Raw genomic sequence first — 16,437 nt, 5'->3', positions numbered from 1 at the left:
AGGTTTTAATATATTATTCTATATTAAAATATAATTACTTTTTAAAATGATTTACTTTCTTTTATTATATTATTATATTATATTATAAAAATATAATATAATAGAATAATATATTATATTCAGGGTTTTAGGTATAAATTATTTGTTGATAAAATCCATAGATACACTTATAAAATATATAACGAAATAAAAAAATAATTATTACAAAAATAAAAATAATAAAATACACTAAAATATTTATAGAAGTTATTAATTGTATCATTATTTAAAAAAGAACAGCTTAGAAAAATATTTTAAAATAAAAATAAAATATATTATTTAGTAGTAAACATTTTTTTAATAATATTTCTGACTATACATATTATAATGTGCTATTTATGAAATTTAATAAATGTAACACACACTATTATTGAATACATTAAAAGTTGTTACTCTTTAAACACTTCATTTGTGAAATTTAACTTATAACGTATATGGCTTAAACAGAAATTAAATCAAAGTAATAAATTCGCCAATGGGTTTCCACTTACCACGTGCCACGTAGCCCTATATATATTGAATGACAATGAAAACTTCTCTCATCAATCAAAAAACTTCAAACCCTAGCCGTCTAGTACGTTTCAAATGGCCTCTATTTTCAAGCTTCTCTCCCTCATTCTCTTTTTTGGATTCATTTTCAAAGGTAATACTCATTTGTAACATATAAATAATTATATATATGAGATAAATCAAATTACACTGGTCATAAAAAATTTAGTTTACTTAAATATACATACGTGTGTGTAACATTGCACTTTGTAGAAATTAATTAAAATATTGTATTATTAATTATAGGTGATGCTTTATATTGCTCAAGTGGTAAGAACATTATAATCAAGCAATCAAGGACAGGGAACTGGGCACATGGCATGCCGGAGTGGAAAGTGAGAATCACTAACAAATGTGTGTGTGCTCAGTCTCAAGTGAAGCTCAAATGTGATGGATTTCGAACATATAAATATGTGGATCAATCAATCTTGCAAATTTCTGGTGATGTCTGTCTTTTGAAAAAGGGCCAATCCATTTATCCCTTTCAAACTGTTGAGTTTCTCTATGCATGGGATCCTCAGTTTCCATTTCAACTCATCTCTTCCCAAGAAATATGTGATTCTTAATATATATATATATATATATATATATATATATATATGAAGTATGATGAAATTGTTTAATTAAAAGTTTTCATAAAATTTTTATTAGCATACAAGCAAAATATATATATATATATATATATATATATATATATATATATATATTTAATTCATACAATTATTGAATTCAATATTAAAAAAAATCTAGAACACTTCACACACTATATTCATCAACTAAAAGAGAAAGATTTAGAGCATGCTGGATCTACACTTTTGATTTTATGCAATTTCTCATTAATTAAGCGGAGCTCATTGCTATTTCTCATGCAATTTGGGATTCAAATATCTTGTGAATCTGATCACTCATAATCATGTAATTATATTTAATTACTATATTTATTTATTATAATCTGATCATTCTATTTTTATTATTAGTTTGAATATAATGTTCAAATTATAAAAAATATATCAACTCTAGTTTTCTTAATTATGTATTTTTCTACAGCTTCATAATTATGTGTTAAAAAATATATTAATACCATATAATTAAATTAAAATATATACATGAATTATTAGTTAATTTGAATGTACAAAATATGAAAATTATACCGATAATATTTTTTTAATCACTATAATTATGTATTTTTATAAATCATAATAAAATAAAATAAAATTTTTGATGATATTTTGACATAAAAATAATCAATAATATATGTTATCATGAGATGTGTGTCTATGTGACATACCCTTATTTAATTTATAATAGATACAATGAAATAAAATATAATAATAGATATATTAAATATAATAATATAAATTATATCACGTAATATATAATATTTATGATTATAATTGAAGATCCTAATGTAAATTTATGATAAAATTTTGTAACGATGTTACTGTATCTAATATTAATTATGCTGTTTCGAGCACTAATGTGGTTCAATTAGCTTAAAAAGGAAAAAAGAAGATTCAAGCACTATTACATCTCAAATATGGCTTCCATTTTCAAATATTCTTCTCTCCCTTGTCTGGTTTTTGAAGGTAATAACTCATTTGTGTAACATGTGGATATGCATGGATATCATATCACTCGTGCACCATAAAACACTTGATTTCTACATCGAAGTAGCCATATATTCTGTTGCGTATAGTAAACATGAAAAGGAAAAACTAAGATCAATTAATAAAAAGTGTAAAGAAATAAAAAAAGACAATGTCCTGGTGAATATATAAAGAATTAGAAAGGAATAGTCTCATAGAAGAAAGAAAACTGCAACACAACTCATTTGTGAAGGTTGAGTGCAATAAAAGCACAACTCATTATCTTTGTAAAGAAGTCAAATTGCATTCATGTCCTCATAATTATTACTGTGATTGGATACATCCATATTTTAGACGCATCATTGTACCCTTTTCCATCTCTAGTATATCTACATTATGCTTATTTTCAGTAAATTTCCATGCAAGTATTGTATGGTTTTTTTAGCATTTAGTCTCTTTTAAAAATTCTCATTAGTCTTAACTTCATAAAATTCTATGTACTTAATTCTTCTTTTAACAAAATGACAAAAAATGAGAGAGTATAATAAGAACTATATTGAACTATGAGAAAATTGAATTTCTCAAAATTACATTAATGATAAAGAGAATCTATTTATACACCGAAAAGAAAAAACTAATAACTGATTTTAATAGAATCAGTAATAACTAATACACTAAAAATTAAAATGAATAAGAATTAAATCAATATAACATTACATTAATTAATAAACTAAAGTGAATTTTTTTTTTTTGCAAAATCAAATACTAGTGAGGGTTTTTAATTTGATACGTAAAATCTCAAATGACTAAAACGTCTGATCCATAATTTCAAAATTTAATCGAGCTTTCAATTACTTGCTTAATTACTATTAAATTGTAGAGACGAATAAATCAATAAACAAGTCCAACACTGCCATATATTATTAGTGTAAATTTTACACAATGAATAAAAAAAATATATAAACGATAATATCTAATTGATTAACCGTATAATATCATTTTACTCTATTGATGTATAACCATTAAGTGAAAGAAAATAAATAATACATTAACAAATTTACACGAGTGTTTAATTACAAATTATTTTATAATAAATTGCTAACTTTTATAATAACAAAAATGTCATACAAATCCCTTAAAAAATGTCGATCAAACATAGGGATGACAATGGGCCCCATGGGGTGGGTAATAGTAAACCCGCCCCGCCCCGCTAAATGAAAATTGGCCCTTGAATACCCACGGATATCCATGAATATTTATAAAATTTTTAAGAAATTAAAAAAATTATATTATAAATAATTTTAAGTTTATATTTTAATATTATTGAAATATTAAAAATAAAAATTCAATGTTAATTTTGAACTTTTATTTAACGTTAATTTTGTTGAAATAATAATAAAAATTCAAGATAATCAATAATTTAAAATACATCAATCTCACAAATAAGTTAAAGTCTCATCACAAAGCTACAATAATTCAATCTCATAATTACAAATGAAAGTAAATAACTTAAAATACATAAATCTTATTGGTTCAATCAAAGTTAGAAAATTAATCAAATTACATCCAACATAATTCTATAACATGCTTAACACACATGTCGGTAACTTCATCAACCTCACTTTTGTAAGAAAATAAGATGAGAGAGTGTAGTTTTAGGATTATGTGGTACAAGGATAATTAGGATATTTAAGAAATAATATTAAACGAGTATCCGTGAGTATGAATATCATCATACCTGCCCCCGCCCCATTTATAAACGGGTAAAAAATTATCTGTCCCCATTATCTGCGGGTACCCAATTAGCCTATCCATTTATTATCCATAGCGGATTTTATCCACAGATACCCGCGGGTGCGGGTATTTTTGCCATCCCTAATCAAACAGTGATATTTAGTTGATTAATAATATAAAATTATTTTATATTGTCAATAAATCACATTTAAAATACAATTAAGATAAAATAAATCATGTATTAACGGTGTAAAATAATTTGATATTTCTGTATTATCTAATTACAAACTATTACCATTTATAATATTTGATTTAATTACAGACTACTATCATTTACGATATTTGATTAATGTAAAATTAATGTATGAGAATTAAACTTAATAGTCAATATTTACAGTACCGAGGAAATAGTTCCACTTGCGCGTCCCTAATATAATTTTTTACATTTACGATTAAATATTGTAACGAATGTACTGTATACTATATGAATTATGCAGTTTCTACTAATGAGATTTAGCTTGAAAGTTAAGTAGAAAGTAGAAACTAAACCGAAGCGAATCGCTGGTTCAATGGGTTGTGATGGTCCTATATATTGAGTGACAATGAACGCTTTCCTCTGCTGAAAAAGAAAGAAAAGGTTCAAAACACTCAAATGGCCTCCATTTTCAAGCTTCTCTTCCTCATTATCTTCCTTGCGCTGGTTTTTGAAGGTAATAACTCATTTCTAACATACACATTATAAATGTCACATAACACGTTATACAACCATTGTACGAGTAATCAATTGCTTTATTTGGTCCATGTAAATGGTGTACAAAATTCCATTAATCCATAAAACTAAAAAAATATGTAATAACTTTATAAAGTGTCAAATAACTCTTTAAATTTAATTATTTATTATCACTTTAGTGTTTGAATATATATAAATATTATCATTTTAATTAAATATTTTTAGGGTTTTTGATTTATTAATCTGCATAACCTAATGTTAAATTGTTCAGATAATACTCGAATTCAATCTTTAATGAAAACAATCATCAATCAAATTTTATTTAATTTTTGATAGCGTTAGATTAATCTAAGACACAATTTTAAGAAACTTGTGCAAAAGAAAATAAAATTAAGATAACATCTTCAAATTCAAATATGAAAGGGAGCATTTACTCTTATTTTCGTCCTTAATGTTTAATTGATTTGGTGATATTGCAGGTGATGCAGGTTGCTCTCCCTTTGAGCCTCAAGGCGTGGACATTGTCCAAACTAAAACAGGAAACATAATAAATGGGAGACAAGAGTGGAAAGTGACCATCACTAACGATTGTAGGTGTTCTCAGTCCCAAGTGAAGCTCTATTGCAAAGGATTTAAAACAAATGAAGCTGTGGACCCATCAATCTTAAAAATTTCTGGTAGTTTGTGCCTTCTCAACAATGGCAGAACCATACATCCATCTGAGTCTGTGGAGTTTCTCTATGCGTCGGCTTCTAAATATCCATTTATTTTGGCTTATTCCATTGTAAATTGCAGCTCTTAAGTATATGTATAATTGCTCATTTGCTCATGAGCTAACAAGAGTTTAATTTATTAAAAAAAATTGCAAATTAAATATCGTTCTTATTTATGTCTTTAATTTTTTTTATTACATGCTTCACTTGCAAATTAAATATTACAAAATTGATGAGCACATATGAGTATTTGAATTGATGAGTACATATATCAACATGTCATATAATCGGCCCACTTTCCTCATTTATTGGAAACCCTGTTTGACAATCTGTTTCTTTAGATTCAATAATTCAATAACAGTAGGTTTAATACAAAAAAAATGGAAACAACTTTTAAAGCAGAAATAAATAATAGTAAATATTTGAAAAAAATATATATTCATAAATGAAGGAGTGAAATGAATTTAGACATTTCCGGATTTTAGTCCTTAAAATTTTCCCCTATTTTATTTTCTAAAAAAGGTATAAAAGTGAAATAAATAATAATTAAAAGTTTAAAGAAAGACACTTTGGAAGTACTTTTTATTTTGCCATTCGGTAAATTTGACGCGTCAAGTTGTTAAAATTTAGTGATGTCAAGTTTAACTATTAAAAAAAATACGAACTCACAATTTTTTTTTTCTACAAAACCTTAATTTTTCCACTGTACCAGGAAATATGTAAGAGCAAGGATAATTCTTTGTGGAACTAATTTTTTTCTTCATAAATATTTTCTTTTTCCAAAATTCATTAATAAATGATAATAAATAATAACAAATAAATAGTTTTTTTTTAAAATAAATGTAAATAAATAATTTATTTTGTCAATAAGTTAATAAGCAACAGGGAGAGGCAATTTTGTTTTATGAGCTAGGTTAAAGGGTAATAGTATGACGAACGTTGTAGGATGACAATTCTTATATCAGAACCATCTAGGATTTTTTCATGTTTTTCTTAATATATTATAGTGACTAACTTATTTTTTTGGCCATCCTATGACCTTGGTAGCAACATTATCAAATCAGTAGTTGTTAATAAGACTTGAAATGAGTTTTATAAGAAAGAACAACATACATTTCAATTTAATATTCTGAGGATTTATTTGTGACACAAACTTTAAAGGACCAACTCCATGGAATTTTCACCTACAAAGGACTACTTTTACGTTTTTTTCCCCAAATTGTTAAATATAACTTGAGATATTGATGAATTTAAATTATTTTTTTGTTTACTTGATGTTCCTAATTTATTATAACTGATGTCCAAATGGTAGTTGTCAAACGCCTAAATAAAGTGAAAGCATTTGGAGAGGCACATAGACATAAAATAAAACCATGCTCTTCTCAGCGATGGTTGATTCTAAGGGTTGCCACTAAAAATGAGAATCACTGCAACTTGTGACGCAATGACATTCTCTTAAAAGGCAGGGAAGTCAATCAAAGATTCATCATTCTCCGTTCCATTAAATTGTCCCTTATAAATCTAACAATGCAGAACTGAGACTTTTTATGAGTGATGACTGTGAAGTGCTTGTTCATATAGCAACCCTATCTAATTGAACTTACTATCTTGGTTAATGCGCATGCTAAAAACAGAGGTTATATTATGAACTTAGAAGAAGATTTAGTGGCACACGATCTACCTCATTAAATTAATTTTTCATCTACTACTTTAGAAAATAAATTGGACACAAGTGAACATTTTCCTATCACCCATACAACTCATCAACCAATCAAATAATCAATCAGAAAAAAAACCTCAACACGTAAGGTTTTGTCAGTTTCATCTTTATGCATGAGTTGCACTGGGCCTGAAACAATCAATATTGCACAACCCAACTGATCTCACCATGTCCCCAAAACTGCAGCAACAACACAGAAAAATTGTCAGAAACAACATTAGCACAACATTCATTAGCACATTGAACGTGGTTTTTAACTGACCGATCAATGCTAGTTCTAGCTTTCTCAGGAATTTCTGCTCCATTACATGCTTTCTCATACCGATCTATACTCTTTCTTGATTTATCTTTCTTATCTGGGCCAGCCCTCGACTTTACTTTATGGTCTGTGCTGGACCTATGCTTTTCTTTTAAGTCAATACTTCGTCTCAAATTCTCCCTTAGATCCATGCTGATTCTAGGTTTCTCTCTAAAATCTGTGCTACTCCGAGGTCTGTCCAGTTGATCAGGAACAGGAACAGTTCCTGTTTTTTGATGGGATGACTTTTCAATAGCCGCAATAAATTTCTTGAGGTGCTTTATATATTGAGGGTAAAGCTCCAGGTTACAATGATTTCCTCCTTTAATCCATAGGGGTTCATACTTTTGTTTGCAATGTTCCCAAAGTTGCTTCCCGTGGGAGCAATCTACTACATCATCAGCTGTTCCCTAAAAGATGTATATGCCAACACAAAGAGGCCATTTTACTATAAGTTGAAACTTATACATTGATAGCATTTGGCTACTAGCATAGGTATTTAACAAAAACAGTTCACCAATTAAAAAAGTCTAACCGACCACCATGTTCACTGATATCAAATTTAACTAGGTCGGCTAAGTGTTCATGTTAATAAGGTGCACCTTCATTCCATAGCCTAATTGAACATTAAGTATGCATATAAACCATGTTGATCTACTGTCCCTCTTCTTTTAGTGCAGCACACAACATAGGCACAAAATGGGAAGTTAGTGGCTGTGGTTGACAATGATATATGAAAGAATTACAGAAACATATTATTGCAAGCATGACAAATATGATAATCAGTAGTCATCCACCTATCACTAAGGTGTATTTTATTAAGGACAAGGGAAGCAGACAATTATATGCAAGTAGGGTAATTAGGGGGTTGATTTGGGAGTGTATTCAAAGTACTTTGGCATATCGTTGACACAACCACAAATGCTGTTTGAAAAATACATATAGAAAGCTCAGATGGACATCCACAATGACAACAATCAAGAATTTCTCAGCAACTGAGAGTGAAATTAGTGATCAGATTGGCTCTGAATAATATTAATAGATCAATATTTTCAACACAGATGAATAGGATCCAATCAATTTATTATTGATAATGATGGTCCTGAGGGTACGTATAGAAAGCAAAAACAATATAGGCTAGTAGTGTAAATGGGAGAGGACCTTCAACTCAGATTACAAATGAAAATATTTCATAAACTAAGTCAGATCCAAAGAAGGATTTAACAGAAAACTATGAAAATGCCATTGCATAATTACTTCAGAGTCCAATTCCGTTCTGTAAAATGGCATATTTAATTTATCATTATATACTAGTTAGACATACGTATACTCACATGAATTACCAGAACTGGACAACTGACCAAAGGAATTTTGTCAATGTTCTGCACAAAAAGCGCAAAAACATCATCAAATTTCAGCAATATAAACATGTGAGACTCGAATTGAATTGAACAATGTGATTGATCAATCTATTTAGCATTGATAGATTGAGAAAAAAAACCTTGTAAATGTCAAACCAGTATGTCCTCTTGACGGGATACATGACTCTGAGACCAGATAAGATGGGACTGTGGAGAATGACAGCCCTAAGGTTTGGTAAACGAGTAGCCAAATCTGTGGTGGGTCCACTGCCCAAAGATTGGCCATATAGGATAATATCTTCCTCTTTCGCCCCATACATTTCCACCAGGCATTTATATGCAGCTTCTATATCTGCATACGTGTTCTGCTCACTAGGCTGTCCAAAAAATTAGCACATTCTTCAAATTAAGCAACCTCATTATTATCTAGACATCCTAGCTCAAAAACCGTTAAAGAATAATAGAATGTTCATAATAAGAAATTGGGAATAATAACAACCTTTATTCAAAATCAATGCTTTCCTTGGTGTAAATATTTTGAATGTCGTATAAATTAAATTCAAATGCTTACATCCTATTGTAGAATAGTCATTCAACTGAAATTGATCAGTTTCCATTTCGACATTCCTTAAGTGAATCAGGATATTTTCCTGCTATTCAACATCTCCTTCACAAGATTATTTCCCAAACAAATAATTGTCATAAAAAAAAAAATCTTTGGATTCTAAGATTTTTTTTATTAATTTATATATTGCATCGTTTAAAACTAATAAAAGGAGGTAAAACTTTCCGTTTTTCCAAATTTTCTCCATAAAGTTGATTCAAGCCGTCTTACATTGAAAAAAATTTAAATTTTTTTTAAACCATGGCACTTCGTAAAGAATATTACACTATGTCTAGCTTCAAACTACTTACTTTACATAATAATATTTCATTTTTCTCCATTTTCCTCAAAATAGCATTTCTCCTATTTTGGGGAGAAAAAAAAAAGGAAACATTATAATTTAAAGTTCTCTTCGTTCTCTATTTAATTTTCTACCATTCTTCAATTCTATCAACCTTAACAACATTCCAATTTTTCTCGATTTTTTTAAAAAAATTATCAAATAAGGAAAACCTTTAGTTAAATTTCAAAATATATACACACATACATATTACATATCCCTCGAAAGTCCAAACATAGATAGCAAAGAGGCGTTATGCAAGTGAATTTCCAATTGAGTAACACGTCGCAGCTAAATCGCAAATTCACAGTTACTATTTGAAGACGAAAACATAAAATGTACATCAAAAAGGTAAACCCTTAAAATTCGAAACCATGTAAATCCAAAAAAGGAAAAAATAACAAAGAAAGAAACAAAGAAAAAAATTGCTGAGCTTACCTTGCCAGAAGAGTGTCCGTAGCCAGAATAGTCATAACTAGAAAAAATTAAAATAGAGAAAATGAGAAATTATGAGAAGTGAGAAAACGACGTGCGTGATGAGTAGTGAGTAGTGAGTAGTGAGTAGTGAGTAGTGAGTAGTGACCATAAGAGGTTGAGTCGGAGGTCGTGACTGAGTTGGGAGAACCAGTCGTACATCTGACCTAGATCGGTGGCGTTACCGTGCGAGAAAAGCACGGTCAACGATGCGGAAGGGTTTCTAATGTACATAGCCACGATGCTGTTCCCTCGTTTTGTGCAGACCTTCAAAACGTCGACGTTTTCCCTCGCGGTCACCCCCATCATCTTGAGCTTCCCCGATAATTCGTCGACCGCCACGGCGTACGACGGCGGATTGGGCGGAAAGAAGGCGAACTTGGCCGCCATGGACGACGTGATCGCCCCCATTAATTGGAGTTGGAAAAACACACACACACGTGTGAGGCGCGATGGCGATATGTGAATGTGATTGTGATTGCTGACACTGACCCACGCTGTTTTCTTTTCCTGTTAGTGTCTGACACGTGTCCTTTTAGGGTGCAGTGTCCACACACTGTCTTCTATTAGGATGGAATAATGGATGAAGAGGAAAAGGAAATGTTATTTATTGTCACTTTTTTTCTTTTTGGTTGGAAGTCACTTTTAAATGTACTGAAAATTATGGTGAGAGTAGTTTATTTTTTGGGGGAGAGTATGGTGGGTAGATTAATATTATCATTGTTTTAATGGAAAATTTTCTAATTTTTATTTCCAGATTAATGCTTTAAAGAGGTTGATTAGCAATTGCCAAAATTAACTTAAGTAAAATTAAAAAAAATTATATATATATATATATATATATTATATGTTTTGTAAAACAAAAATTAATAGTGAGAAATTAAAAATAATCTATAATAATATATAAAGATTATTCATCGTTATTGCATATACAATTTTTAAGATATTTTTACTTTTTATTTATTATGATAATTGCATGTTTAGTTTTTTAGTATGAGATAATTCAATAATTTCATTTTATTAATTTAAATAAAAAAATTTATTTGATAAAAATAAACTGCATATTCTACGACTGTTGTGTAATTTCCACATTTCAAAATATTAACTAGGCACAAAATATATATATTTTTCTAGTAATATATACTGGCTATAAATTCTTTTGCTCTTCACTTTTCTTTACATATATTTACCATTTAACTAATAATTCATTCCATTTTTCATGAAGGAACTGAAATTTTATCTCTTTATTATACACACTTTCATTTTTATCTGATTTTTTTATTTCGTTATTTAAAAAAAATATATATATATAGAAAGACATGGAATGTTTATTTATTTTTTTCTAAAAATTTATAAATGAAATTTATTCATAAACATTTAAAATTTTATATTAGGCCCTTATTTGAAATTACCAATTCTTGATATCATTTGATTTTTAAAGTTCAAGAGATCAAATAATTTATTAATTTTCTGGTCAAACAAGTCGGTTTAGACCATTTTGTTCTCACATAATTTCGAACACTAATGAACCTTTTAAATATTGATAGTTCAGTTTTAATTTGTTAATACGATGACATCTATATCAAACAAAATCTCTCCTATATGATGATTCTATGTCTAACTGTCTGCCGGGATAACTTACAAGTCAAAATCCCCACCATACAAAAAATTATGGGACATATTAAAGATTTTTAAATAAAAATGAATTAGCGTGACTAGAGCCGTCAAAGTGGGCCGGGACCCGTGGGCCAACCCGACCCACCTTGAAAACGGGCCGGGCCGGGCCAAAAAATTTTGAAATTTTATAGTAGGTGAGTATATCTCAACCCAACCCACTTTGACCCAGCCCACCCGGGCTAAACCCGTGGTGGGCCGGGTAGCTCACCAACCCACCATTTTTTTTTGCAACAAAAATTTAAGCATGATTTGTAATTAATTGTGTATGATGGGATATTAAAAAAAAATTATTTTAGACTTTTATCATGATTTGTATTTAATTTCGTATGATGAATTATGACTTATGACTATCAATGATGCTAATTTTATGACTATTATGTTAATTTATAATTAATTTTAAATTTTAAATTTTGTTGATAATTTTTTTTTAATTTTTGGTGGGCTGGTGGGCTGGCCCGTATAGCCCACCAACCCGTGGTGGGCCGGGTCGGGCCAAATTTTTTTAAAAAAATCAAAAGTAGGCCGGGTTGGGTTGACTCGTTTTTAAAGTGGGTCAAGGTGGGCCGGCCCACATGGGTCGGGTTGGCCCGTTTTGACAGCTCTAAGCGTGACAAAAACGAATTAGACAATCAAATGAACCTATTTTAACTTTTTTTTTCCTTCTTCTTTTGATTACTCTAGATTATCAATTCATTTTTACATTAGAAAAAAAAAAAAAAAAACAAGTTTGCAGGTGGGATTGGCCAACCCACCAATACATTTCCTTTTATTATTATTTATAACACTAATTTATATGTATAATATCAATAAAAAATAATATTATATTTTAGTATCCACATTTCGTTAAAGAATATTAAGTCAAAAGAAAAATCTAGATTTATTAGGATTTCAAGTTTTAATGATAACAATATAAACGCTTTTCAAGAAAAAAAAATTTCTTTAAGATAAATGTTTATAAGATGACCTAATTAAGACGTTTAACTATCTTGACATTGAGTCTTACAAATGAAATACTTTATCTATAAAACATATATACTTTTAGCTTATATTATTTATGATGTTTGATAATATAATCATTTTTGTTCACATGATTCCTTAATAAATCGAATTAATAAAGTTTATTTGATATTCACAACTCATTAAAGGACTAAAGACATGTTTTTCATTAAAAAAAAAAAAAGATTAGATATCCCGCAAAGGAATAAAAATCTATGGAAAGAGTTGTTTTAGATAGACACACGCATGGTTCCTCTTATTTGGTACATAAAAGGTGGTAAGTAACTTCCTTAATCTAATAAGAAATGATAATTTGGTTAAATGTATTTAATGCACCAACATACACTTTTCTCTGAAAGGAACAAAGATGGAGATAGATGAATATATTGCAGACTAACGCACACATGGTCCCTCTCCTTTGGTACCCAAAAGGTGATAAATTACTTCCTTAATTAGATAAGAAGTTATAATTTGATGAAATGTATTTAATGCGAACATTTAATACACCAATGAACATTTTCTTCGACAAGGAACAAAGATGAAGTCATACGAAACAAGTATTTGAAAGACATTCAAGGAATTATAATGATCATCTTTATGAAACACCTATGTAAAAAAATTTAAAAATTCAAAAAGTGTGGGATAGTTTTACATGAACATTGTTGTACATTTATTTTTGTTAGCTTACCCACCTTTAACTTTGTGTTATTATTTTAAACTTGAAAAAATTTAACTGTAAAATAATATTTGACTGTTAGAGTTCGGAGAAACTTTATTATAAAATAATACTTAAATGTTATAACTTAGAGGTTTGACCGTAAAAAATACTTATTATTAAAACTTATAGAGGTTTTGTGTTAATAGAATGAGTTGATCACCTATATACTGTCAGTGTAAAAAAAATTTACATTGCCAACCAATTATATCTTTTAATTGTGTCATGTCACTGTAAACATAATTACTTTTAACAATGACATCGCATAATTAAAAGATATAATTGGTTGCCAGTATAAATTTTTTTTACACTGACAGTGTATAGGTGATTAACTTTAATAGAATACTTGTGTAGTTATTTAAAAAGATAAGTCAAATAATACTTAATTTGAGGTAGAAGTGACTTGCAAAAAAATATATGCATCTTTATAAAATATAGTAGGACTTGATTAAGTTGAATAAGAACCGGACGTAATCTCAGTGGTTGAAACCAAACAGTGTAAAAATATTGTGTGTTTTTCTTACTTAATAATTAAGTAAAGATAATCACGTTATTTTTTTTAATTTAATTTATTGTGCTTTAATAAATTATATATTATCAAATATATTAAGTTAGTATATTTATTTTTTTAAAAAAATTTATCTGCAAAAGAGAATATTTCATTGGGAAAGGATCAAGAGTAAAAGGGTACCTAATTAACCCTAAATCAGAAACCAAGCTAGCAGTTATGTATAAAAATAGATCCTCTCGTGTGTCACTTCTCATCCTACAAAATCTACTAAAATACACCATATATATGTGGAAACCTCCTTCCAGCCGACACCTATTTAGCAAATTGCATATAGCATGTCCCTTAACTTATCAACTACATGCCATATAAGTGATAAAAATTTATATTTTAATTCAAATATTTAAGGTTTGAATTTTAATAAAATAAATTATATTAGAAGATAATACTTAGTTTACAGTTACACAATTATTAATATAAATTGATATAAGTGATAATAATTTTTATTTTTTAATAAAATTGTTTAAAATTTAAGTCCTAATAATGAAATATATTATGTTGTAAGGTAATAATTATTTTATATGCATTCATGGTTCAAGATAATAATTACGTACACTATCACCACCACCCACTTGTATACTTTCACTGCAGCAACTGTGTAGAAACATGGATTATTGTGACTTCTCAAGAAAGACAAGTTATCTCTCCATTTTCTCTATAAGTATGTCTTAGGCATATGAATGACAAAACATTTTTTTATCATCACACTTACCCATCAAAGTTGAGGGAAAAAAAAGGACAGAAATCCTATTCTAAAATTAATTTTATTTTTTGAATCGAAGAGCGTTAAAAGACATCCAATTCTATATAAGACCACGATTCTTCTTCATATATAACTACAATCTTAATTCATCATTTATGATGAAAGAACCAAACAAATTATGATGCATAATAAAATTAATATTTTGGACTAAAGTAATTTGATTTAAAGGTTTTGGCCCCACACTACAATTATATGTTCCTGTGAAGCCACGGAAAAAAAGGTATATGTTCCTATCTTTCATTAATATTTTGGTGGCAACTACTTGCCAAAATTGGTCGAGGCCATGTCCCATATCTGGCAAGGAAAGCAACACCCTTTCTTTGTCGTGAATCGTTGTAGTTAGCACAAAATCAAACAAAAATTCTTACATGATTGAGAATTCCAGCACAACTTTTTTCTTTAGTTAGCAGGTATTTTACGAACTGTACATATTTTTTAAATTATAAAAAAAATCATTTAAAAATTGTTAGTAATATACTAATTAAAATACAAAAAATAAGTATTTAAATTATTTAATATTACAAATTTTCAAAAATGAGAACAAACAAATTTATCCCACTTACAATTTACAAATATCTTATTGCATTTAATATTGATTAAAAAAATAAACAATAAAGACAGTAATTTTTAAATAATAAAAATTGAAGTAAATTTAATTTAATTTAATTCAGTTAAAACTTCAAAATTATGTATTATATAAAATAAAAGAATATAGTGGTAGAAAGATAGTAGTATGATTTTTTTTAAGCTAGTAAGTCATATGAGAATATAGTGGTAGAAAGAAGTTGAAGGAGGAATAATGTGATTCCTTTATACTACTATTGAATGAGGACACGATATATAACATCAATTGACAAAGGTTGAGGCTAATTCAAATATGCAAATCAGACTTTAGATCACATTATTATCTAATACAAATTAATCCAACTTTTTCTATTTTGATTAGTTGGACTAGTAGGTCATATTTCTTATCAGCGGCACACCCTTACTCAAAACCTAACACAATCTTTATCATAGAGGTACACCACGATATAATTAAAAGAAGAAAAAAGATAATAATTATGAAGGAGATGCATTAATGTGTTCAATTATATTATTTGAGGCTTTAGCCACATCTAACTTTTTTTTTTTTAAAGTTGACAAAATAGAATGGGACATTATATTTAAAGAGAGATGGAAAACGAGTTTAATTATATTTTGACTATACTGCCTGAGAATTTGAATCTCCAATATCAGAAGGTGCTGGAACATCATACAAAGCAAAGGAAGTTTTGAAACAACACTAAATACAATCAAATGAATCAATGGCAGAAAGACATAATTTATTGCACATCAAAATTCTTAGTTGGTTCCTTTTTATGAACACATCAATGGAAATATTTTGTTTTTGTGTCACCCTCACACACCGAAGCTTTCTTTGGGCCCATAAAATTTCCTCAGTCTTGACGTTTCAACAATGTTCCATTTCCTCAACTTCCGTTTAGAATTTTGAATTTTTCACTCATAATGCAATAGAAACAACTAACCTACCTAAAAGGTTTAGGTTTTTTTTTTTTTTTTTTTCGTTTTT

General features: G+C 28.5%; 1 protein-coding gene and 1 long non-coding RNA gene across 2 annotated transcripts; one reads left to right on the top strand and one right to left on the bottom strand.

Annotated features, from left to right (window-relative positions):
- The first annotated feature begins 4,029 nt into the window (after positions 1 to 4,029).
- Positions 4,030 to 5,512, top strand: LOC109810878 (uncharacterized). The gene is made up of 2 exons (XR_014433416.1): positions 4,030 to 4,618; positions 5,118 to 5,512. It is a non-coding gene; the product is annotated as an uncharacterized LOC109810878 (long non-coding RNA).
- A 1,310-nt stretch (positions 5,513 to 6,822) lies between these two features.
- Positions 6,823 to 10,670, bottom strand: LOC109800248 (uncharacterized). Its single transcript, XM_020361023.3, has 6 exons — positions 10,258 to 10,670; positions 10,113 to 10,149; positions 8,871 to 9,107; positions 8,704 to 8,751; positions 7,334 to 7,779; positions 6,823 to 7,251 (listed from the first exon to the last, which is right to left on the bottom strand). Exons 1-6 carry the CDS (start codon positions 10,557 to 10,559, stop codon positions 7,179 to 7,181), a joined length of 1,143 nt encoding a protein of 380 aa, XP_020216612.1. The 5' UTR covers positions 10,560 to 10,670; the 3' UTR covers positions 6,823 to 7,178.
- Between the last annotated feature and the right edge of the window lie 5,767 nt (positions 10,671 to 16,437).

Source organism: Cajanus cajan, chromosome 4 (genome assembly GCF_000230855.2).
Source record: "Cajanus cajan strain Asha chromosome 4, NIPB_CcT2T_4, whole genome shotgun sequence".
NCBI lineage: Eukaryota > Viridiplantae > Streptophyta > Magnoliopsida > Fabales > Fabaceae > Cajanus > Cajanus cajan.
Note: the sequence above shows the minus strand (reverse complement) of the source record. Positions and strands in the feature narration are given on the sequence as shown.